The 25828-nt window shown below is 45.8% G+C and overlaps 1 protein-coding gene across 6 annotated transcripts; it reads right to left on the bottom strand.

The window, feature by feature from the left end:
• Nucleotides 1-949: 949 nt before the first annotated feature.
• On the bottom strand, nucleotides 950-24051 carry IP6K2 (inositol hexakisphosphate kinase 2). 6 transcript variants are annotated; one of them, XM_046675004.1, is made up of 7 exons: nucleotides 23921-23937; nucleotides 21640-21665; nucleotides 8375-8702; nucleotides 6245-6467; nucleotides 5021-5196; nucleotides 2174-2349; nucleotides 950-1721 (listed from the first exon to the last, which is right to left on the bottom strand). In XM_046675004.1, exons 3-7 carry the CDS (start codon nucleotides 8574-8576, stop codon nucleotides 1221-1223), a joined length of 1278 nt encoding a protein of 425 aa, XP_046530960.1. In that variant the 5' UTR covers nucleotides 8577-8702; nucleotides 21640-21665; nucleotides 23921-23937; the 3' UTR covers nucleotides 950-1220. The 6 variants fall into 6 exon arrangements, with proteins under 6 accessions (XP_046530960.1, XP_046530932.1, XP_046530912.1 ...); XM_046674976.1 differs by lacking the exon at nucleotides 23921-23937 and adding an exon at nucleotides 23066-23364; XM_046674956.1 differs by lacking the exons at nucleotides 21640-21665; nucleotides 23921-23937 and adding exons at nucleotides 14060-14127; nucleotides 14217-14241.
• Nucleotides 24052-25828: the final 1777 nt, after the last annotated feature.

Here is a 25828-nt window from a genome sequence, read left to right as displayed (position 1 = left end):
GTCCAAGGGCTAGTCCAGCCACATTCCCCACTGGAAGCCTGGGCCCAGGAAGCAGGGAATGTGGGCACAACCAGGCCAGTGTATGCAGTTGGCCTGTTTTTGGACAGACTGGACATAGGCATAATGGTCCTTGGTGAGGAGATGCTGGGAGATTCACGAAATGGGTGGGACTGCTAGAACTGAACATCCAGACCCTTCCTTCTTGGCACTGGGTCTGTGCCCTTCTCCCTGGTGCTTCTGCAGTTCAAGACTCCTGCCACACCTCCTCCTCCCCGAAACCCTCCTAGCACAAAAGTAGCTTAGGGGCTGCCCTGGCCGGAGCTGTGTGAAAGATGAGACTGGTGTAGTTGTGCTGGGGCCCAGGGCTGGGTAGGAGCGATGACAGGTGGTATGGCTAAAAGGACCACCCCACATAGAAGACTCTCTCTCCTGGGACCCGCTCCCCTGACCCCACGGCCCCGGGACCCTTCACCAGAGCCCATGGCTGCCAACAGATTGGAACCTGGCAGCTACTTGAGGCCTCAGTATTGGCTTCAGGACTTCAGACATCACAATGTCCAGTCAATCAGCTGCTGCCAGTGGCGCAGGAGCTGGACTCAAGTTTTGGCACACCTATTGCCCAACTTTGGCTTAACCTGCATGAGGGCAGGGAAAGACCTGTGTCAAGATTCAAGTGTAGTTCTTTGCATAGGGAGTGCTGGGACACTAGGCCAGCATAGACCCCAGAGGGACCTAAGGTTGTATGTGTAGGAGTCTTTTTTGTTTTTTGGGTGACCTCAGGGTGCTAGGTTAGGGGACTGAGGATAAAGCCAAGAGGCTGTCATGACTTTAGGGTCCATGGGGTGGGGGCAGTGGCAAGGAGAACACTGGTCACAGCATGTGTGAAGCTTCTGAGGGTCAGGAGGGGGGCTGGCTGCCTGCCCCTAGCAAGAATGACAGCAGTACTGTATACAATTAACAAAAAGATCTATATTAGAACATTTACACTCAGGGAAGAAAGAGGTATCTGCATCATCAAACGTGGAATGTTGAAGAAATAGTTAAAATAAATAGACTCCGAGCACAGTTAGGGCTGGCTCAGGCTGGGACTCAGAGAGGCCTCTGCACATCAGCTCCAGGCTGCAGGGGCCACCACCTGACCATACTGGCCTCCTCCCTGACGCAGCACAGCTGTGCCTGGGACACAGAGAGTCTCTCAGGTGCTGGGGCAGCTAGCAAGCTCACTCCCCACCTTCCTCACTTATCTCTGTAACAATGTCTATCAGGCTCTGGAGCCCAAAGATATAGCCAGCATCCTGGCCCTCATGTACCACGCTGTCCTCGCCATACAGCCTGCACGTGGTATGTGCAAAGTCAATCATGCGCACGTCCACTGAGCTGGCACCAATGGGCTTGTAGGCATAGGCACCAGCAGACTCATCGGCTGACTCCTCTGACAGGTCCTCCAAGTCCTCAGCATCTGAGTCCAGGGCCACCTCAGGCCGTTCCTTGCCATCGTAGATGACCAGCAGGGAGCTTGAATAGAAGCGGTAGGACTCCTGTCGCTCCAAAACAGCCTTGAGCTCAGCCAGCTTCTTAAGCACAGGGCCCAGGAGCTCACGGCGCAGGTACCGCCCATTGTGGAAGAACTGAAAAAGGGCCTCCTTGAAGCCTTGCACCGACAGCTTCCGTCCATGATATTTGTTCATGAACATGAGCTGTCCGCTGCCTGCCTGGTACACCTGTGGAAGGAAGACGAGCAGGTCAGGTGCTGATAACCACCTCAGAGCATGGACCCTGGGGAGTAGCAGCAATATGATAGTCCTGGATCAAATCCTTTAACTTGTTAAGTACACCAGTCACACCAGACACTGTCCTTTGATCAACACCCACTTGGATGCAGCCCTCTGACTTGGGTTCTGTCCTCAGCCCTCTGCTCAATGTACAGGCTAGTGGAGAAGGCCTAACCCTCTTGCCTTCCCTTTCCTCTCCTGTCCACACTCTGGACTCAGCCAGCCCAGCCAGTCCCAGAGGGGATCACCCAGGCATGTATGCCTTCTTTTCTAACCTGGAAAGCAACACACTCACACAGTCAAATCTGGCATTTGAGAAAAAAAAACTATGCTGGGGGCGGGGGGGGAGCAGCTACTGGATGCCCTAGCAAGCCCATGCCATGCACCAGCACTCTCCTCACCTGCATGCCACACACACGGACACCAATAACCGCAGATGTGCTCTGCTGGCATTTGCGGATCTGGTTGGCTGCCTTCTCCTCTGAAGCATCGTCACCATGCTGGCGCGTACCCATCTTGAGATCCAGGACACATGGCACCTCATAGCGGGAAGTCAGGTTCTCCAGTAAGATAAATTCTGAGTAGTTAAGGACAATTCCCCCTCTAAAGAGAAGGTGCTGCTGCATGAGGCTTTGGCACTCCCAGGGCACAATTCTGGCACACAGAGGACCTCAGAGAAGCCTAGGTCCACACAGGGTCCCATCAGTCCTGCTCTCTCTCATGCACGGAGCCCAAGGCTGAATAGGGGGCTAAAAGGCATCTTCAATTCTTGTCAAGAAACTGGTCTAAGAACAGCCTGGGAGATACACACATCATTTCCTGAATTCAGCAAGGTGTAGGACCATGTCCAACAACATATAGTCCTAAATTATAAACAGAACATCAAATAAGTTCAGTAAATCCTGTAGCTTTAAATATGAACTGGAAATGTAAGTATGAACTCATGAAAAGTTCTGTCTTTAAAATATGTATTTCTGGGGCCGGCCCGGTGGTGTAGTGGTTAAGTTTGCACATTCGGCTTCTCAGCGGCCCGGGGTTCGCCGGTTCGGATCCTGGGTGCAGACATGGCACCACTTGGCACATCATGCTGTGGCAGACGTCCCACATATAAAGTAGAGGAAGATGGGCACGGATGTTAGCTCAGGGCTGGGCTTCCTCAGCAAAAAAGAGGAGGACTGGCAGTAGTTAGCTCAAGGCTAATCTTCCTCAAAAAAAAAAAAAAAAGTTATTTCCTAGCTGTGTGCACTGAAAAGGTCTTGAAACGATGACCAGATGTATGAGCACCCCTAGTGCCCAGACCAGTGCTCCTAGAGCAGAGATTAGTGAACTACGGCCCCCTGCTCACTGCTGTACAGACTGTAAGCTAGAAATGGTTCTAACATTTTTAAGATGTGTGTATGTATATGTATAAAATACTTCATGACACATGAAAATTAAATGAAATTCAAATCTCAGTGACCATAGAGTTTTACTGGAATACAGGCACGCTCATTCATTTACATTATTGTCTAAGGCTACTTTCATGCTACAATGGCAGAGTTGTGACAGAGTGTATGGCCTGCAAAACCTAAAAACATCCACTATTTGGCTCTCTACTGGAAATGTTTGCAAACTTGCCTTAGAGGAATGACTGAATTCACATGTGGAGTAGGAAACATACATGACCCTGGACCATCTTTTCAGACCAGAAAACAAGATAGCCATATCACAGACTACTGTGATTGTGTCAAAATGACCCAGAGACCTATTTTGAAAAGCTCTCACTGGCCAAACATGAGATAATGTGAACATCAGTTAAGATAACTTCAATAGACTAAAACATGTCAAAACGTTTAAATTCATGGATTTATAATGATGCTGAAAAACTCATTATTCCAAATATCTGGTAAATAAAGGAAGACATTTACCTGCCTTTCCTATATAAACTATACCTCAGGATAAGCACATAATTGATAAGGAAAAGTTTCTCTTTACAGAAGGATTCCAGCTAACAAATGAAGGACAAAATTAGAAAATCACCTAATGAAAAAATGGGTCAAAGGCAATGGCAATACAAAAGAGAAAGACAACTAAGCACTGTGCTTTCTGGTGGACATATACAATACCATCTCTGAGGGATTCCCGCCACCCCCCCACCCCCCGCCAAAATCAAACCTGAATTTGATCAAGCCTGCAGATCAAATTATCAACTTAATGGAAGGAGAGGGAAAAGAGTAACATGTAAAGATACCACAGGGACATAATCAGTACAATCCAGATAGTGGCAAACTCTAGAAGATCCAGTTTCTTTGACAAGAAATTTCCCAGAAAAAAAAAGAAAGCATATTTAAAGACTTAAATGTTTCAGCCAAATGCAACATATGAACCTCATTTAGATCCCCAATCAAATAAACTATCAGTAAAAACATATTATGAGACAATTAGGAAAATGTGGACACAAACTAGGTATCTGATAGTAAGAAATTATTGTCTACTTTTTAAGGAGTAATAATGGTATTAATGTTTAAAATATCCTTATCTTTTAGATACATGCTGAGGTGCAGACAGATGAAATGATATATCTGAGACTTGCTTCAGAAAGAGTTCAGTTGGGGGTTGTTGGGTGTATAGAGTGTGTCACGACATGAGACTGACATGAGTGGGTTAACTGCTGAACTGGGGTGACTGGTACTTAGAAGTTCAATGTATTATTTTATTTTTAACATGTTTAAAATTTTCCCTGATAAAAAGTTAAAAATAAATAAAATATGCTCAATGCTGAGGAATTTTCCCCCATAACATTAAAGAAAAAAAATCAATGAAGTTTATCTTAATGAGTAAGAAGGGGAAAAAAAGAAAAGGACGCTGTGCTTTCACATGTGCCTGTCTGGTGAACCAGACTGAAAGGTCAGTCCTCCCCCTCACCCCAGCCCTTCGCAGGTAAGCACAATCTGGGGACTTCTGCAGGAGACTGAAAACATGAAGCAGCCCCTTGCACTCTAGGCTAAAGCCCCTTGATGTAGGTTGGTTCCTCAGTAAGTTGTCCCTCTGTCCCTCCTCCCCAGGGACCCATCATAGCCCCCCCCCCCCCACGCACCCCCAGACCAGCCCTCACCTGCAAGGGAAGTGATATTTTCCCATGGTTATCACATAGGGTGTGCTGGCACAACAACGATTAAAAAATCCAAATTCTCTCTCCAAGCTCCAAAGGTCTCCTCACTTACCCTCCCCTCTCCCCAAGGTAGAGATGCCCTATGAACAAAGGATACTGTACTGGTTCCGATGTTTTGCATTCTCCTTCATTCTCTGTAACTGCTGCTGGTGACACTTCATGCTCCAAGGATTATAGTGTTTAAGTTGGGAACTTACATTCCCCTTTTTCTCTAAACTGTAGTACAAGACTTCAGATTTCTTTAGCCACTCAAATTCTTCTTCTAACTTATGGCTATAAAGAGACAAGGAGCCAATAAATCAGTGTCTTATCAAAATTCAGGGCATGAAGGAACTTTCTGGAGTGAGGTAAAGTTTGATATCTTGATGTAGTGGTGGTTTCAGTATATACATTAAAGATTTCAGGGGCTGGCCCTGTGACTGAAAACTAAGTTCACACCCTCTGCTTCAGGAGCCCAGGATTTTGCTGGTTCGGATCCCGGGCGCAGACATGGCACCACTCATTAGGCGATGCTGAGGCGGCGTCCCACATGCCACAAGTAGAAGGACTCACAACTAAAAAATATACAACTATGTACTTGGGGTATTTGGGGAGAGAAAACAAAAAAAAAACACTTCAAGTGGGTACATTTTACTGTATATACATTATATTTCCAGAAAGTTAATTTAAAAAAAGATTAAGGGGCTAGCTCACTGTTCTTCTACAGTAAAGACAACCTAAGATGTAAGAGCAGCCTCTGCCTCCACTGCCCTCTTCTTCTAGACAGTACTACTCCCTGATTTCTGGTACATTCAGGTTCCCTGACTCTGAATGCTGGAGACTGGAAAAATGTGAATTGAAATTTCATGGGAATAAGTCAACCTACTTAGCTACGTTATACATACTTCAATTTATATACATTATTTATATTTTTAAAAGTTCTGCCAAGGTGTGGCACTTGAAAGGCTCTGCCTAGGTGGGTCCCTAAGATTCAGAGATGCCCAACTGACCATTTTGTTTCCCACTCTCAGTGAGCAAGGCTTGTCTTGGTCATTGCTACATCCACAGGATGCAGCACAGGGCCTGGCACAGGGCAGCTGCAGAAAGAATGAGTGACTGAAACTCTTTTACATCTGCCACTGCAGCTGTTTACCCAAAATGGCATGATCTAACCCAGAGTCAATTAAAGAAAAGCTGGGTATGCCATGCAGGAACTGAGCACCAAATGAAAAGGTACCTACTAAGTCTCCTTCGTGCAAGTTCTTAGCTCCGGGGACTGGGTTCTAACAAAGATCCCTCCCCTTTCACAGAATCAAGGGTTCCCTTCTCAGTCTATACACACCTCTTCATCTTCTCCTCTTTCCAGTGCTGCCGCACCCAGTCCTTGGGGGTCTTTTCCATTTCTAGGACGTGATGTTTTTTGTTTGTCCACCTTACGAGCTTACTTTTTGGTTCACAGTCTGAATTGTCTACACTGTCTGCAGTTCCATGGTCCCCTTTTAACGGATATGCTATTAAACACAAGTTCCTGTCTTCATCTTCTTCAAAGCGCACAGATACCACACCTGGAAGGGGGATGAGGAGCAGAGAGCACTCTTAAATCCACAGGAAGATGCTTTATAAATAACATGATTGTAACATTTGTTTTTTTCTTACCCTCTTCCTTAGTCTCTATGTTGCCAGAGGCCCCAAACTCATCTGCCATCCTAACAAATATCAAAACAGCTAGAAAAGATGACACCATACAAGACAAGAGATTAGGGAGCAAACATGGCCGAGAGTCTTCCTCTTTGATGCACTCAACAAGGCAGGAGCCAAAGAATTACAAGACACATTTTTCTGTCATCGAAAATGTTTATTAATTTTTATGTAATTCTTCTAATCCTAAGAGACATGTAAAAACATTCGCTCTTTATATCTTGTGAGAATTTTTAATGCCCTGAACAGAAACTCTGATGGCCTCGAGGCTTGCTTTAAAGCAGAGCCCAAACACAAGGGGAACAGGTGTGCCTGAGTGGTAAGAGGGATCCAAGGGTAAGGGAGGACTGGGCAAGCAAAACAAAATAAAGGAGCAAACAAAACAAACCACACAGCACAACAGACACCCTAGCAAAGGCTTCGCCACACTCCGACACGGGTGGGCGCCCCAAGCCTTTTGTCCTTCTCAAATATGTTACTTTATTGGTCTTTGCAGTCTCATGTCACAAAAGAACAATATGAACACAAGGCAAATAGGGCTGGGCCGGGAGCACAGGTGCGTGGTGGCCTTGAAAGCAGCTCTCCCCTTCGAGTCTCTAGAACCTGCCATGTGTAATTACAGTCTTTGAGGAGGGGGCTGTCAGGTGGGAGCGTTTCAGCAGGTGCCGACGAGCGCCTTACAACCGACTGGCTGAACACTTTTCCTCCCAGGCCTCTCTGGCCCAGGAACACTCAATTTGCTCAGTCCTTGCTGCCCGCCCGCTCGCTTGCTGCAGGGGAATGCGTGCTCAGAGAGAGACGACACTTCTGAGGTGGTCCCCGGCTCTGGGCGCAGAGGAGCCAGGGTGGGAAATTCAAGGGACCACACTTCCCTGTGGCCATGGTGGGGAGGGGAAGAACCAGGGGAAAAAAGGGGGCAGGGGTGGTCAGCTAACAAGGGGCCTTTGGCTTTGTCCTGAAAAAAAACAACAGAGAAGGACCAAGTGAGGGCCCCCAATTCCTCCACCCCCACAGCAAAATACATGCATATTCAGAATACAGAGAAGAGCCCCATACATTGTCTTCAAAGAGAGTGTTTCAACAGTCCCAGAAGAACTTACACTGTTCAAGAGTCTTTTGCATAACCAGGCAATGCTAATTTAAAATTAACTTCCTTAATGGATTCATCTTTGATTTACAAAGGACTCCCCCCTCCCCAGGAAAGACCACACCACGCTGGCGGCTGCTGATGATCCCCCCCAAATGCATTATAAAAAGGAAGAAAAAGTCACCACATGTGAATCAAAGGGTTGTCTTAACATAGCAATTTTGGGGACATTCCGTAATAGCAAAGGGCTTCAGCTAATCAGCACAGGCCTCCCACTCCTGCATTCCATCTGACTCAACCCCGCTCCCAGCCTACCTAATCACCCGGCTTCTGGCTTCCTGGAGGACAAAAAGCAGGCAGCAAGTATCCTGGGTAAAATTCTCCCAAAGTCTTCCCCCTTGTCCCCCATGAGGGACTATGGGTTACTGTGATCGAGACACACATGAACATAAAACACAACTATACTTCTACCAAAAATAAATTCAAAACAAATCCACAAAACAAAACAACTGAGCAATCTTACCAGGGCTTGAAAACTGAGTGTGAGGTGCCGGGTTGAGGGCCAAGAGGAGGAGGAGGGAAAACAAAGAATGAGTGGGAAGGGGTGGGGCTCCTGAGACAGATGCCTGGGCCTTCCACGGCCGCAATGCCAGGCGTTGGCTATCCCTACATCAGCTGGGGGCTCACCTTTGTACTGGGGAGTGAATCTGCGCATCTCGGCTGGGAGAGTCTCGTAGAACTGGTGCTCCCTCGGGACCAGGGGCTTGCACAGGGTCGTCTCGTTGAAGCGGAGCACACACGAGTGCCCCCCGACCTGGTGGACAAAGGGTTCCAATAGGATGCCCTTGGCGCGGGGCTCTACGTCCATGGCCCTGAAGGCTGGGCTCATCCTCCAGGCGCAGGCGGCAGGGAAAAGGGGGAGGAGGCGGGGTCTGGCGGCCAGCGCGCCCTTCGTTTGTCGTCTGTGAGTCTGTCTGTCCAGCCTCAGCTTCTCGGTTGCGCGGGCCAGGACGTCCTGTTAGAAGCAAACAGTGACACCGGAGTTGGAAGCAGCCTGGGAACCGTCTAGAGCCGCTAGCCCTCCCCCTCCAGAGGAAAGACAAACAGCCTGGGCTCACGCCGGGCCCCGCCTCCTCCCGCAGAAACAAACAGCCTGAGTTCTCGCCGGGCGGAGCCGGATGCTGACAGGCAGAGACTGGCTCCAGGGCCCCTAAACAGCCCCCGTCCCCCACTCCTCACGGCATTAGAAAGCCACCATGGGGAGCAAAACGCGAAGCTATGACGCCACACGTGCATAGTCTCCCTCATTATCACTATCCCCTACCAGAGTAGTACATTTGTTACAAGTGATTATGAACCTACACTGACACATCATCCTGGTTTCATTAGGGTTCACTCTTGGTCGTTATGCTTTTATAAAATAAAATTTTAAAGGAAAAACCTCCTTACACATCATCTATTAAGATTTACTCCAGTTCCCCAGTCCACACACAACTCCCTGCCCAAGGCCAAAGACAAGCCCCATTAACCTTATTAGCAGTGCAGATTGGGCCTAGCTTTAATGATTAACGTCTGTATCTAAAAACAAGTGATCAAGGCTAGCTAACTCCTTAAAAAGACACACAGTGTTCTAGGTCACTGACTATTTTAATCAGTTCTATGCTGATCTCCCAAAGCTGTGCTCCTGAGGTCCAGGGCTTTAGCGCTGACTTCCCATCCCCAAACACACTGGATCTCAGCAAAGCATATAACCGTTTCAGGGCATGTCAAGCTAGTTCTTTGTTTTCTGTCTATAACTTACAGACTACACCATATCTAACAGCACTACATAGAGAGCTTGGGCAACACGTCAGTATCCATACAGGATTCTTACTGGGAACTCCTGGTTTCCATGACTCCAACTGAGATGGTGGTGGTGAGAATGGATCTACCAGAGATGTGCCCACTGTCCTCTAATGTGGGTAAAGCACCTATTATGTGCTAGGCTCATTACAGGAACTTATCTCATTTGGTCCTCATGATACTTTCTCTACATGATACCACATGTAGACATTGCTTTCCCTGTTGCAAACAATGAGGCTGATTCAGCGAGGTGAGGAAACTCATCCAGAGCCAGGAACAATAATCCACAGCTCCCAAGTGAACTTCAATCTGTTGGATGCTCCCACACGGCTGCCTCTAGGGCCCAGGGTCTCTGGCAAATCTGCCTTGGTACAGCTCTCCTACATACATGGGACATTTAGCCTGTCCCATGAGAGTGCTTTCACCATGGATTTATATTTTCTATTTATAAAGTAGCCTATTTTAAAGAGTCTAAGCTGGTTTTAATCTCTTTCTGTCAGAGAAAACCGACTGTGAGCCCCAACTTGACTCAAAGATTAGGAATCAATAAGCTTTTCTATATGCAAAGAGCAGAAAACCAAAAGTCTCGATTTCTCCCCAGTACTACCTTTTCATCATCACAGAAGCCTTCAGGAGGGAATGTGCTGAGAAGAGTCCCAGGACACAATACATGCAATCAGCTCTAAGGACAAGTACATTCCAGCCATTCCAGACTCTGTCCAGAAGGTGGAGCTCTAAGATGCCTGGCCACACACAAGCCCTTTCTCTAGGTCTATACTGACCAATCCATACTAGTCTACCGTAAAATACTTCCTGAGTAAGAGCAATACCAAAGGAAAACTACTGACTTATGGCTGGCCTGCCAGCACCCAAGCACGAAGCAGGCACCATAATTATTAAATTGTGAAAACACAAGACACTCCTCATGGACCAGGTTTTAGGAACACAATCCAAACCTTTCATAAAAATGTACAACTTCTTTTGTTATCGGAGCAATGCTAACAACGATACAAATCCCTTTGCAACTCTGTTCGAGATTCCTTAAATGTATTCAAGTAAAAAAATATCTTTCTCCAGGCATCTGTCTTACCCATCCCCCCCCCAATGAAAAATCTAAAACAAAAACCAGTCCATCATGGCAGCTGTTTAGAGTATGGTTCAGGAGTGTGGCTGGAGGCCACAAAGCCAGGTAAGGATCTCTAACTCATCCTCCTCCCAGGTCCCCAGTGTGTTCCTAAGTGGCTGAGTATGATGTGACACCCTGCTACCCTCCCATCAGCACCCAACTCTAGCAGGCCACAGGACATTGTTTCCCAAAGAAGAACCATCACCCTCGGTAGAAAGGCAAGAATACCGCTCATTCTCATCTGCGCCAAGTCTGATGGACAGAGGAAACTCCCAAAGGTGAGGGGGGATTAGAGAGACAATTTATTATCCTCTAGTGAGGTGGAACCAGATTCTAGTCCCTGTTCTGCCACTCAATTGCTTGGACAAAGACTCTAAGCCCCTGACTCCCTTTGGGTTCCAGTTTTCTGGTCTGTAAAATGGAGAAGACAGGCCTGGAATAGATCTCTACTCTGCGGGCTGTGTAATCAAATTAGTGAATGGTAATCAGAAGTTTCTTTCTTTGTTTTCATCAACTAGGAAAAAACAGTAAATATCATTGCATTGCACATAATAAAGTAAGTCTCATTTAGTGGTTATTTTAATTATTATGTTCAGCCTCTCAATGTGAACGTAAGTATGGCTTCACCGTACAACATATTTCTCATATTTGGAATTGCAGACAATAAACAGCAAAAAGCAGATAAGCAGTTGCCAGAGGGCAGAGGTAGGGGAATAGGATTGACGCAAAGCTCTTACTGTAATGACAACTAACCTCTTGGAAAATTCTCTCTTGTAGAAAATCAGGCAAGAAAACAATGTTCACTGAAGAATAAACTTTAAAAATGTGGGTACAAGAAGATTAAAATCCTATTACTGTTTAAAAAAATATACTAACTAGCATTCAGAAATTCTGGGTTGGTATTGAGTCACATCCCAAAGACCCAAGGTTTTCAGGTTGCTAAATTATCACCGAAAGATAATTATCCCCATCCTTTGCAGACAAAGTAAAGAAAGGCCATGGGTTGGTGCTGTATATGCTGAAGGTCTCTTCAGCAATGCTGGTGGGTCTGCCATCAGCTTTAAACGAGGTGTCTCAGCAAGACGATGCAGAAGGAACATCATTCCCTCCATGACCTGGACTTCCAGGGAAGCTGTATAACAAACGAGGCACAAGCCCTGGTGACAAAATGAATATACAAAAAGGAGTTCTAGCAAAATAAAGCCAGGAAGGAAGAGAAAAGCTTTCTTCAATGTTTGCCTCGTGGGACGCATCAAGGACAGTGACTAACCAGACTGGCCCATCTGGCTACATGGTGTCAAACGACCATCAACCTCAGGAAAACTCCCACCACTGCTCCATAAAAATCAAGTCCCTCCACTCTTTTTTGTTTAAGATTTTATTTTTCCTTTTTCTCTCCAAAGCCCCCCAGTAAATAGTTATATATTTTTAGTTGCAGGCCCTCCTAGTTGTGGCATGTGGGACGCCGCCTCAGCGTGGCTTGATGAGTGATGCCATGTCTGCTCCCAGGATCCGAACTGGCAAAACCCTGGGCTGCTGAAGCAAAGTGCGCGAACTTAACCACTGGGCCACGGGGCCGGCCCCACCTCCACTCTTAAAACAGCCCTCTGGAGTAGATACTATGATTATCTCCCTTACAGATGGGTGCACAGAGGCACCATGAGGTCACCATATTACCCAGGCCTCATCACAGAAAACAACAGGTACCTGACATGATGGAGTCGCTGCCAAGAATGCTGGAATCATAGTCTTAACCTCAAAGGAGTTGCAGCCTGGCTGGCTGGGAGGGTATCATCTCCATGCCAAAGCAGGTGCTGGCTCCGCCAAAGAAGCAGGACCAGAGAGACAAGAAAGAGAAGCCCTGCAGTGACTTGACACAGATGCCTGCAGTCCAACACTAGGTGTTCCTTTTCTCCCTCATTAGCATTTTTTCCTAGTTTTAATAAAGGAAAAAATACAACTTGTAGGGGCTAACCCCAGAGGCCTAGTGGTTAAGTTCAGCACGCTCCACTTCAGAGGCCCGAGTTTGGTTCTAGGGCACAGACCTACACTGCTCTATTAGTGGCCATGCTGTGCTGGCCGCCCATACCAAAAAATAGAGGAAGACTGGCACGGAGGTTAGCTCAGGGCAAATCTTCCTCAGCAAAATCTAAACAATACAAGTTCTAAGTGAACTATTTCATGAAGTCACAATAATGCAGATCCTTCCCCCAAATTAACAGCAGATTCTGTTCCAAAAATCTGGATGAGCTTTTCCATAAGGGAAATAGCAGCCTCTCAGATGCTTTTCCTCTCTACAACTACCAGTAAGACAACACTGCCCCACCTCTTTGCCTTGTTAGACTGGATTTCTGCAATGACAGACTAGAGGCCCTAAAGATGGAGGGGGATGGAGAGAAGGAGCTTTTAGCCTACCTGAAAATATGTTCATCAGAGTTTTACTGCTGGAATTAGAGTTTTAGCAATTTAAGAAGCTTTTTCAGGCCAGCCTGGTGGCACAGCGCTAAGTTTGCACATTCCACTTTGGCAGCCCAGGGTTCACCAGTCCAGCTCCCAGGTGCAGACCTACACACTGCTTATCAAGTCATGCTGTGGCAGGTGTCCCACGTATAAAATAGAGGAAGATGGGCATGGATGTTACCTCAGGGCCAGTCTTCCTCAGCAAACCGAGGAGGATGGGCGGCAGATGTTAGCTTAGGGCTAATCCTCCTCAAAAATAAATTAATTAATTAAAAAAAAAAAAAGCTGGGGCCGGCCCCATGGGGGAATGGTTAAGTTCATGCACTATGCTTTGGCGGCCCAGGGTTTCACCAGTTCGAATCCTGGGCGTGGACATGGCACTGCTCATCAGACCATGCTGAGGTGGCATCCCACATGCCCCAAGTGGAAGGGCCCACAACTAAAAATACACAACTGTGTACTGGGGGGCTTTGGAGAGAAAAAGGAAAAATAAAATCTTTAAAAATAAATAAAAAATAAAAAGCTTTTTCTAGCTAAAACTGTAGTACCACTAATCTAAATTATTCTTTTTTTTTTTTTAAGGATTGGCACCTGGGCTAACAACTGTTGCCAATCTTTTTTTTTTTTTTTTCCTGCTTTATCTCCCCAAACTCCCCCTGTACACAGTTGTGTATCTTAGTTGCAGGTCCTTCTAGTTGTGGGATATGGGACGCCGCCTCAACGTGGCCTGACAAGCGGTGCCATGTCTGCGCCCAGGATCCGAACCCTGGGCTGCCGTAGCGGAGCGCGCGAACTTAACCACTCGGCCACGGAGCCGGCCCCTAAACTATTAATTCTAAGGTGTCACATATCCTCTTCATCAGAATATCAAATTTTCTCATCAACAGCTCAAGTATTCCATAAGCACACCAAGAATTTGCTATCCTTCTTAAAAAGCCCGTTACCTCTCTTTCAAGGGCAATTCTCCATCTCCAGTCTCCTCCTCCTTGGTGCAGACTATGACTCCAACCACCTTGTAAGAAACATACACAACAGAAAACGACTCTCTCAGACTATGGCCAAAATTGCTCTGAGGTCTTGATCCATTGGGGACTTTCCTACCTTGAGCCATAGTCCTCTCATGTGCCAATAAGATTACACGCTCCCTGCCTGTGGTCAATATTTACCCCTGCTCATCTCTCAGACTATTTCCAAACTAGATGACACATGAACTCATCCTCTGAAACAAAGAATACCAGAAATGATTCAGTCCTCATGGGCAACCACAAAACCCAGGCAGCCCCGACTTGGCCACGCCATCACCTGCTAGTAGAGGGACCAAGGTGTGCCCTGCACTGTAGCAGGTCCTATGCACAGGAAGCACAATTTCCTCTGGGTCCTCATGACACCTCGATCAGGTGAACACTCCCCTCGAGGGTCTGCAAAGCATCTCAGGCTCACAGCACTAATCTGGTGGCTTTTCTTATCCAACCGCTCTGAGTACAGTGTTCTTTCACGACGAGCCAGAAAAGAATGAGATACGGGAGTGAGAAAATTCTTGACTGTACAGGTCACAGCACTACGTCCTAACACAGAGATATGCGCCAGTCATCCTCCATGAGTCCTGAGATTTCTTTCCAAAATAAGGCACAGCAAGATAATAAAAAATTTCTTTGAGGAAAATCAAGTTCAACCACACCACAGTTCTGAAGCAAATCACACAATGACCCTTTCAGAATCACTTGGCTTGTGAGAAGGGCAGTGAATTCAGTCAATCAAGAGCTCATTTGAGGATTGGGAGGGAAGGCCAAGGGGGTACTTCCACTTTTTACATCTTACCACTCTGTTACCCCTCTGGCTCTAAGGTTATTTTCAAAGTAAAAACACTCTTTGAGAGTGAGATAAATCATTCCTGGGAGAGGGGTAGCCTGTCCCTTCCTTTCTCAGCCTTCACCTGCCCCAGATCTGCTGGCCACATCCATCAGTTTTTTGGGGCCCAGAGTCTGTCAGTTGCCATCTGGCACTGCTGCAAGGTCCACCCCTCCAAATGTCCCAGGACCTAGCAGCCTGTGCTTACACAAAAATGCACATCCAATGTTAGTTTTATACTTGTAAAACAAAAATAACCTATTACTCTTATCAAACAAGCATTGAAAGGGGATGCAAGATTTTGGCATTCCCCAAGAGAGTAAAATGAGCTCACATAGCCCATGGGCACATTTCTCAGTGTGCAGCTGTGGAAAGGAAAGTCCGTTGGCCCTGGAGCAGCCCAAAGGAAAAGATGAAAAAGGCTCAAGGCAAGGACCCGTGGTAGGCTCTCTGACAGGTGGAGTTAAGGTAGAGCAATGTGGCTCAAGGGACTTGAGACAAAGCAGCAGCTGCCCACAAACACAGCTTTGTGGGATCCAGTCCAGGTACCAATAGGGCACATTCTCAAAAACTAAGTGCAGAAAGAGCAACACTACAGCCAAGTGTTCTGCTTCCCAGTCTTTAAGATACCTTATTTCATTAAAAGAAAAGTTTTACTCTTCCTTAGACTTAGGATTGGACATCCAATTTCTAAAACATGTATGAGCGTCTCTATGAGGAATTTTAAAATGTAGACAAAGAGAACAGATTAATGGCTACCAGGGGAAAGGTGGGTGGGGGGTGGGCACAAAGGGTGAAGGGGTGCACCTACAACACGACTGACAAACAATAATGTACAACTGAAATTTCACAAGATTGTAACCTATCATTAACTCAATAAAAATTAAATTAAAAAAACAAAAACACGTACGAGTGTCTCGAACAAGATAAATGGATGCATACATAGAGATAACAATAACACTAAATGATCTCCCATTTTGATCAACTATGAGTTTCAGTTAAATACACTCACAAGAGTTAAACAAAACAAAACCCGGCAGTGCAAAGAAAGCTTTGAGAATTCTCCACAACAGAAAGCAAGCAGAAGAGGCCCAAGCTGACTCCAGCTGCCTAGAGGGGCTTGTGATAGCAGACACTGAAGCTTCATCTTCAAATCACAAGGGTTTCAAGAAAACCCAAAGCCTGAAATCCTTCAGTCCAGAGAGGAATGAGACTTCTCATCATCTCAAAGTGGCCAGGAACAAAAAGAACACAGGTAAAAGACCTAGCACAGTGAGAGTCTCAGGAACAGCAGCTGTAGTTGTTATCATTTTTACTTTTTGTGGATAGGATTCCGTAGGTGTTGACCAAATCACTTCAGCAACAGCTATATTTCACGAACATTTAAAATCAAATCAAAGCACCACTTTTCTGTTGTAACCATGTGCTTGTTTTGCTACCTGTTCTAACCTGGATACCACATCTAGAAACTACCATCCTCCCAACCATTTCAGTCTTAACTAAGTGGCATCTTGGTGGCATAAGGAACAAAAATGCTTTCTTGTTATCCGAATGTTAACTTTTGGCCACCGTATACTAATAATGCTGATGTATACTAATAATGCTGATGCGTCAATGGGAAAGATGTTATCTACTTGTTTTCCATAGCTTAACCCTTACTTGTAAGACTGAATTAGCATAACTTCAACTAGAAGAGAACACTATTAATGAAAACTTACATTAAAAACAAACATAAAACCTTGAAAAACACTGGAGAAAATATCTATAAACAGAAAAATGAATCAAGGGTGCACCTGAGCAGGATTGTAAGGGCCAACAAAGTCTTACAGAGCAAGTCAAAGTCCTCATCTTCCCTCTAACTGCCCATGTGGAAAATGGCAAAATGGTAACGTGCTGCCCATGTGGAAAATGGCAAAATGGTAACATGCTACAGCTACGTGCTCCCTAGTCACAAGGCAACCACCTTCAGTTTACAAGGCATACCATCACAACTGACAGCAGGGCAAGCTAGGCAGCACTGACTTGCTTCCTCCCTCCACCCCTGAGGCTTAACACGGCACAGGGTCCTTTAAACAAGCCAGGGTTGAGAGGACATTCGGGAAGACTGATGGGCCGGTGGGGAGGGGGATTATACGAGGGATGAAGGATACAGGATTTCTTTGGGGGTGCATAATATGGTATGTGAACTATATCTTAGCTGTTAGTAAAAAAGAAAGCAACACAGTAAAAAGGTCACACCACAGAGATCACAATCAGCTCGAGGTAAAGGTTCCAGTGTCAAATCTCCATTACTGAGAGGTGAGGACGAAGTGCTCAGGAGGAAAGCACCTCCAAATGTGGCTATGGGAATGTCAAAGATGCAACCAGACAAATTGGAGCAGAACTAATTCATGAAATATGTGGGAAAAAGTGTAACTTCTAAAGGAATACATTATTTTAGATAACTAAATATGTACGTGCAATTAAAGACAATAAATATTACAATAAATGAAACTTTCAAGTACATCTCTATAAGTTAAAACTCTTGAGTTGAACCAAAAAATTCTTCTTAAATCCTTTCCCTGAGAAATTGGGGCCTGCCTTATATTTAGGTATAAATGGTGCTTTACCTACCCTCAGTGCCTGTCTTCATGTGTAAACCAGGCATGGTACAGTTTTATAGAGGTGCTGTGATGTGGGAACAAGATTAAACATCTAGCCTACTGCCTGCCTTGCATGCAGTGCACTCCTCAAACATGAACTGTCCTCTGTCCACTGTCCCACAGTTCCTCCAAAGAGTCCAATGGGAGATGAAGGTCAGAGGGTGCACTTAACAGTACAAGAGGATAAGGGTACATTAAGCTTACACTTGCAGAAGGAGGATGAAGGCTTCAAGACCAGGCAGATAAATGGAGAGTGCCAAGAGACATCCTGTTTAGCCCTTAAACAGATTTTTTAACTGGTTATAAGTGTGATAAAATGACCACCAATAATAGTTTGGTATCTCTTCATCCCATAATTTTCTTCTATGCATAAACAGGGTAGGGCTAAATGTGTTGTTTTGCCTTTTCCCCCCAGTAAAATCAGCTTTATTTCCCCCTTACTTTTTAAAACTGTGATAAAAAACATACATAATATACAATTTATCATTTTAACTATTTTGGGGTATACAGTTCAGAGGCATTAAGTACATTTACAATGTTGTGCAACCATCACCAACGTCCATCTCCCGAACTTTTCATCTTCCCAAACTGAAACTCTGTCTATTAAACAATAACTCCCTGCTCTCCCTATCCTCCAGTCCCTGGCAACCACCATTCAACTTTGTCTCTATGAATCTGACTACTCTAGTTTCTCACACAAGTAGAATCATTCAATATTTGTGCTTTGTTTTGCCATTTTTCCCCCACTAAACTATATGCCTTAAACATCTTTCCACATCTTTGTCTATATATGATTCCTTCTAAAGGCTGCACAATATTCACACATAATCATAAAGTATTTATCAACTGCCCTGATAGTATGTCCAATTTTTTATTACAATAATAATGCAGTGAGCATCCATGTATGTCTTTGCACACTTGTGGAAGTATTTCTCTAAGAAAAATTCCTCGAAGTAGAACTGCTGGGACAGAGCATAGATTAAAAAGGTTCCATCCAAATGCAAACTAGTGCAGCCACTATGGAAAACAGTATGGAGATTTCTCAAAAAATTAAAAACAGAAATACCTTATGACCCAGCCATCCCACTACTGGGTATCTATCCAAAGAACTTGAAATCAGCAATTCCAAAAGTCCTATGCACCCCTATGTTCATAGCAGCATTATTTACAATAGCTAAGACGTGGAAGCAACCTAAGTGCCCATCAACTGATAACTGGATAAAGACATGGCATATATATACACAATGGAATACTATTCAGCCATAAAAAGGATAAAATCGTCCCACTCACAACGACATGGATGGACCTTAAGGGTATTATGTTAAGTGAAATAAGCCAGATAGAGAAAGATGAACTCTGTATGACTCCACTCAGAGGTGGAAGTTAAACACAGAGACAAAGAGAACTGATTGGTGGTGACCAGAGGAAAGGGGGGTGTGGGGGGAGGGCACAAAGGGTGAAGTGGTGCACCTACAACATGACTAACAATAATGTACAACTGAAATTTCACAAGGTTGTAAACTATCATAATCTTAATAAAAAGTTAAAAAAAAAAAAGGTTCCATCCACCGTTTCACCCTGACACAATATATGTGAGCCACTGCAGATTTTAAAGCAGGGTGGTGACATTTTATGTTAGGAAAATTAACAAGGCAGAAGGACAAGGGAAAACTTGGCTTCAGAGAGGCACTGCAGATGACTACTGCAGTAACATCAGTGGAGGGATGCTGGCAGCAGGAACTAGCATTTATTAGGAACTTTCTCTGTCTGCATTCTATTTTTTTTGGTGAGGAAGACTGTTGCTAAGCTAACATCTGTGCCAATCTTCCTCTAATTTTCTGTATGTAGGATGCCGCCACAGCATGGCTTGATGAGTGGTGTGTAGGTCCACACCCAGGATCCAAACCCGCAGAACTGTGGGCCGTGGAACCCTGGCCGCTGAAGTGGAGTATGCAAACTTCACCACTACTCCGCTAGGCCAGCCCCTCTGTCTGCATTCTGAAGAAGCAAACGAAGAGATACAACTCCTACACATATTAGAAGTACATGTGAAAAAGGGGGTTTGAAGAAAAATTTTAAAACTTTATAAGGTAAATTTGTAGGCTCGTGAATTTAATATTTGGTTATTTAAAGATGTCAAAGCCAAAGGTGAAAGAAGAGGAGCTACACTCCCTTCACAGTCCTGAGCCTGAGAGTTTTCTGGAGGAAGGAGAACACAGCAGGAAAACCCCTAAGAGAGCTGCAACCCCTAGGAGGCATCAGGACCAAGACCAAGCTGACCTCTTCATAATTTCCCAGACTGGGCTTCCTTCTCTGATGGGTCTCTCCTCCTTCAACCCACGGTGGGGGATGAGGAAGAGTCCCTGACAGCCCTCAGGTTCTGGGGCATCCAAGGCACCAGGGCTGTTCTCTCCAGTATCTGTTTCATCTGGAATGACCTTTTTTTTTTCTCAAAGATTTAAAAAAATTTTTCCTTTTTCTCCCCAAAGCCCCCCAGTACATAGTTGTATACTTTTAGTTGTGGGTCCTTCTAGCTGTGGCATGTGTGGTGTCATCTCAGCATGGCCCAACGAGCAGTACCATGTCCACGCCCAGGATCGTAACCGGCGAAACCCTGGGCCGCTGAAGCAGAGTGTGCGAACGTAACCACTCGGCCATGGCGCTGGCCCCTGAAACGACCTCTTTAATGTCACCTCCCCCCACCACTGGCACACCTGGCAGGACGCAGGGTCTCCTGCCTTCTCCACTGTACCCACAAAGCCTGGTGCCTTGCCTAGCCCACACAGGGGAATTAAGGAAGGAAAGGAAAGGAGAGTAGAGAAACAGGACTTGGTAGATGGCTAGGTATAACACACTGTTCCTAACACTTGAGGGGGGTGACTGACCCCCTAGAGAATCTGAGACATCTGTGGGCCTCTCTCCTGAAAAATGCCCACCCTCACTGAACTCTGCATAGTCTGGGGAGTGGACAACCATAAATCCCATCTTCAGAACTCCTGATACAGGAAAACAAACTAAGGGATGAGTCAGATACTGAGCCTTCACGAAACAGAACAAGGATGTTTTGTTCACCAAGTCAGGAACAGCTGAGAAGATACTGAGTTGAGCTTCAGATATTTAAATACAAGAGGATGGTCAAGCACTCCAGAAGAAATGTTTAGCAGATAGTTGGGAGCAGTGGGATCCAAGCTTGAGTGAGTCTAACTTGAAAGATCTGGGAATTACCGACAAAGACAGAAGGTCCCCCAAGAGTAACGCATAAAGAAAGAAGAACATGGGGTCAAGGTCTCCATAACTGTGAACAGCCCGCAGAGGGTACAACGTCAGTGTGAGAGGAGGAGGTCTGTAAAGAGATAAGGAAGCAGAACACCTACGCCCACCTTGGAGACCAATGGTAAAACTCTCCTCCCAGTTCCACGTGCAAAATCTAGGGCTCAGGCCCTTTGGACCACATGACAAAGAAGGAAGAGGAGGGTCTTGCTCTGTGTGGCCCTTCAGGTCCCTGACAACCCTCAGAGTTCAGTTTGGGGCTCATTTGTGAATGAGCCCTAGCAGTTCCTTCTCAACTTCTTCACTGAAAAGATATACAAGAGTGACTCCTGGGGCTGGCCCCGTGGCCGAGTGGTTAAGTTTGCGTGCTCCGCTTCAGTGGCCCATTCACAGTTTCGCCCATTCAGATCCTGGACACGGATGTGGCACTGCTCATCGGGCCATGCTGGGGTGGCATCCCACATGCCACAGCTGGAAGGACCCATGACTAAGAATATACAGCTATGTACCAGGGGGATTTTGGGGAGAAAAAGGAAAAGTAAAATCTTTAATAAATAAATAAATAAATAAGTAAGAGTGACTCCTTCAAACCCAGCCACAAGAGTCAAACGGTCTCAAGCACAGGGAGAGATTAGCAAAAGCCAGCTTATAGGAAACCCTGCAAGACAAATGACAGTTGCTTCAAAAGACAAATTACAAGAAAAATACAATAAGCATACATAAATTTAAGAGACAGACACTTCAATCAAATGCAATGTGCAGACCTTCTCTGGATCCCAATGTGAGCAAACTGTAAAAAAAAATGAGACAATCAGGGACATTTGAACATGACTGGAAAACTAAGGAATTTTCACTGTTTTTTAGGAAGAATAAAGGTACTGTAGATACCATGGGGACCTCCTTGTCTCTTAGACATACACAATGAAACACTTATGGATAAAACACATTTTTGGGATATACTTCCTAAAAAAGTCGGGGTTTTTTTTTTAAGGTGAGGGGAGGAAGGCAGAGTGTAGATGAAACAAGACTGGTAAGGAGTTGATAACTGGAAGCTGGTGATGGATGACAGCCCCACACCAACTGTGCATCACCTTAGGAGATGCTTTTCCTTCAAACTGTGAGGTGGACTCCAAATTCAATTTTTGGGGTAAAGGACCTTTCCTTGCCACCAGAATGTATTGCAAAACACCAGTACTACTTGTTAGTTTTATTACTCAGTATGCAAATAGGCAAAAATATAATTTACTTAAAAAACAAAAACAAAAACCTGCTTTAAAATGTAATCACAGAAGAGTAATCAACTGCTTACTTTCTACTATACAAAAATGTGTTCAATTTGTTTAAGGTGATAATGCTACAGGTAAAATAACTTCACTTAAAAGGAAAATTCTTCCCCGGTGCATCCTCTTTATGAGACAAACAATGGAAAATTTTCACCTCAGCAAGCTGGCCTCAGGGAGGCTCAGGCTCATCCCTGTTGCCTAGATACCAGTGACATATGCCCCCGCCCCCCCCAAGGGAGACTGGCTAAGGTTCATCAGTCTGTAGTTGCTCCTTCCCCCCACATTCCACTGCTCAGATACAGGACTGGTATACAGTGTACTTGTCTGTCACCTGTGAAGCCTAGAAGCACAAAAGAAATCCACTCCACCTGCTAACCTGTTTTTTACAATTATTATCAACTCAAGTGCTAGTTCTCATCCACTTGATTTCTAACAATTCCTGTGAATTCTACTCTAAAGTCACAAAGCAGGTAAACCAAATGGAGTAACAGTTAAACTGCCTTTTTCTCCAAAGAAAAAGTTCCTAAGTGATCAACTGGCCTATTATGACAAACATGATAAAGTATTCACTTTGCCCAGTTTCTAATTCTGATACTGCCTAAAGTTAAAACAATAATAACACCACTCTGAAACTTTAAATACTTAACACCAGGTTACAGGATGCAATTATACAAACTCTGCAACGGCAACACATATAACTAAGTGTTCTAGTTCACCCAAAATGTTACCCTGCTAAAAACCCATATACAGCAAATATCTTAAATACTAGAACTTATCAAAATTACTGTAATCATGGTGCTTTATAAAAAATATCATAAAACTGGTGACCTGTAACATTTTTGTTACCACTTTTCAAAAGTTTCAGTACTTCTTCCAGATGATTTTATTTTATTCTTGTTCTACTTACATTTTGCTACCAAAATGTTTCATTCCAAGCAGTGGTTAGTTCTATTCACCTTGATACTTAAAAGCAGTAGATTTTACTGGTTTCTACATTTCATTTTCACAACATTTGGACTCAGTTTTCGGCTAGTGCAACTTTCTTAATATATGAAACCGAATAAAACCCTAAAATGAAATTAGAATGCAAAAGACAAAAGCAGTCTGTAATCAAATGTGAAAGAAAGGGAAGCTTCACCCACGGTGAAGCCAATCACTATAAAGAAAGCGTTTTCTGACGCATTTTAGGACTTTCTGGGTTAAGGTCGTGTGCAGATTTCCCCACCAGACACCAGCTGACAGGCCCAACTGGCACTCAACATTCAAAATGGCTGCACATCTGCCGGCCCCAGGTAACAGCACCTGAGGCGTTAGCCTGACTACTCCAACGAAAGCCTCAAGGATAACCCCCTCAATCAATGACCCGGGAGATGGTGGACGCCAAGGTCCTGGGGAGACCCCTCAGGGACCCGGGAGATCTTGACCCTCCCCCCCAACAAAGACCCGAGACGACCTCCTCAATGACCGAGGGAGAGCCCCCCACCTCCAATGACCAGGGAAGATTCTGCCCCTCAAAACCAGGGGACATATTCTTTCCCCAATAAGCTGAAAATACAATGCCTCTCTCAAATGACCCGGGGAAATCCGGCCTCACAAAGACCCTGGGAGATCTCCCTTCCCCCATGTTCGCGGGAAAGCCCCTCCTCAAATAACCCGGGGACACCCCTAACGACTAGAGACCTCGTCCCCCAAAGGCCCGGAGAAACCCTCCCGTAAGGTTCCCCGGACAGCAGAGCCGTAAGCCGGGCGAAGCGGGCGTTACCTGCAGCCACAGCCCGATCCCACTGCGCTTCCGACCTATTGTTTCTCTCCCATCAAGATGGCGGCGGCCGCGTCGAGCCCCGCCCCCCGCGCCTCGCACCCAGCGTCCCTTGTTATTGGTTCGCACTAGGAGCCCCGTTCTTGGACTGGGCGGCCCGAAAAGCGCTGTTGCTAGGGCACCGGGATTCGCTGCGGCAGCTTCCGGAAGGGGCGGGGCACGGGGCGGGGCCAGAGAGGGACGGGTCCTGTCTGCCTCCACCAGAGAGGGTGGCCAAGGAGATCAGATGGGTGGTCGGGTGGCCCGGTGGGCTTTGAGCGGATGAGTTCAGTACGGGATGCCTGGGGGACGAATGGATCAGCCAACTGTCCCATTTTTCCCCGGTCTGAGGGGTTTCCCGTGATGCAAGACTTTCAATGCAAACTTTGAGACAGTCTGATGCAAACTGGGAAGTTGGTCACCCTAGCAGATGGAGGGACAGAGGACCGGATGTGGATGGACGGAAAGATGGACAGAGTGGCTGTAGACTGTGGATAAGAGTGGTTAAATGCACAGGTGGACAGATGACTGGAGATAAATGACTAGATATAGAGAGGTGGACAGAGGAATGGGTGTAGAGTACTCTGTGGACTGGTGGATGACCCAGTGCCCAGCCTAGGTCTTACCAAGTTCCACACTGCAGGGTTTGTCTGAGGCTCATTTATCCTGAGCCCTATATTGGCCAGAAGGGCTCCTACCTGAGTACATGTCAGTGTAGCTGGGAAAGCCAAGGGAGGAGGGGGGTGCTACTGAGAGGAGGCAGAGCCCCCTGCTTGATCTTTCCTTTTCTGTAAAGGAGGCCAGTGTTGCAGCCCTGTGTGCTGGGGGTTTGCAGAGGTGTGGATTCATGCATATACTCATTCATTTAACAAGTACGTATTGAGCACCTACGCTCTGTGCTGGAAATACAGCAGTGAACCAAAACAGTAAAAACAAAAACAAAAAAACCCCACCTATCCTTATGGGGATGGGCAGGAAAGATTTCCTGTGACCAGCTGATCTCTCCTCTCTTGGAAGCACCTTCCTTGTGTGGCTTCCAGGGCTCCATGCCCTCCTGGTTTCCTCTGACCTCACTGATTCCTCCTCTTCACCTCTTCTCTCTCTGTCTATACTATCTCCCTCATAATCTCATCCAGGTTCATGGCTTCAAATTCCACCTACATAGATCACATGTTGATGATTCCCAAAGGTGTATGTCCAGTACAGACCCTTCCTGATGCCAGACTTGATGTCCAACTGTCGACTAAGCGTCTGCACTCTGACTTCTACTTGGCATCTCAAACTCAACTTGTGCTACCCTAGCTCTGGCTCATCCCCTAAACCCACTCCACCCCACCTCCACCAGCTCAATTGATGGCAGGTCAGTCCCTCCTATTGCTCAGGCCAAACACCCCAGAGTACTTCTTGACTGCTTTCTTTCCCACTTACATCAATGCACCAGGAAGTCCTGTTGCTTCCATTGCATCATCTACCCAGAATGAAAACACTTCTTGCCAGGTCCACGGCTTCCACCCAGTCCAAGTCACCACCACCTCTCCTCAGGGCAATGTCATAGCCACCTCGCAGTCTGCTTCCCTTGTCACCTTCACTCTGTTCTCCACACATCAACCTGTGAATACACAAGTCAGAACTCCTCATGCCCTTCTTGGAATCCTGCAGTAGCACCTCCCCAAAGAAAAGCCAGGTCTGGCAGGGGCCCCATGATTCCCTATTACCTTTCTGATTGCATCTCTTCTGTTTGCTTCTAGCCCCACTGCTCAGCCTCCTAAAGTTTCTCATATATCACACCCCATGCACTCTCCTAGTCAGGGACTGGGCTCCAGTTGTTCCTCGTACCTGGAATGCACTTTCCACAGATTTCCACAGGACTGC

The sequence above is a fragment of the Equus quagga genome, chromosome 1 (genome assembly GCF_021613505.1).
Source record: "Equus quagga isolate Etosha38 chromosome 1, UCLA_HA_Equagga_1.0, whole genome shotgun sequence".
Classification (NCBI taxonomy): Eukaryota; Metazoa; Chordata; class Mammalia; order Perissodactyla; family Equidae; genus Equus; species Equus quagga.
This window is presented reverse-complemented; position numbering and strand designations above follow the sequence as displayed.

Bases quoted from the DNA above. Each gene is read 5' to 3' on its own strand.
- IP6K2 (XM_046674956.1), bottom strand. The intron at 6,468-8,374 runs GTGAGCCCCCAG...TCCCCCTTCCAG, and splicing joins ATTCACTCCCCAGTACAAAG to GTGTGGTATCTGTGCGCTTT. The intron at 1,722-2,173 runs GTGAGGAGAGTG...TTCCTTCCACAG, and splicing joins TCCGTGTGTGTGGCATGCAG to GTGTACCAGGCAGGCAGCGG.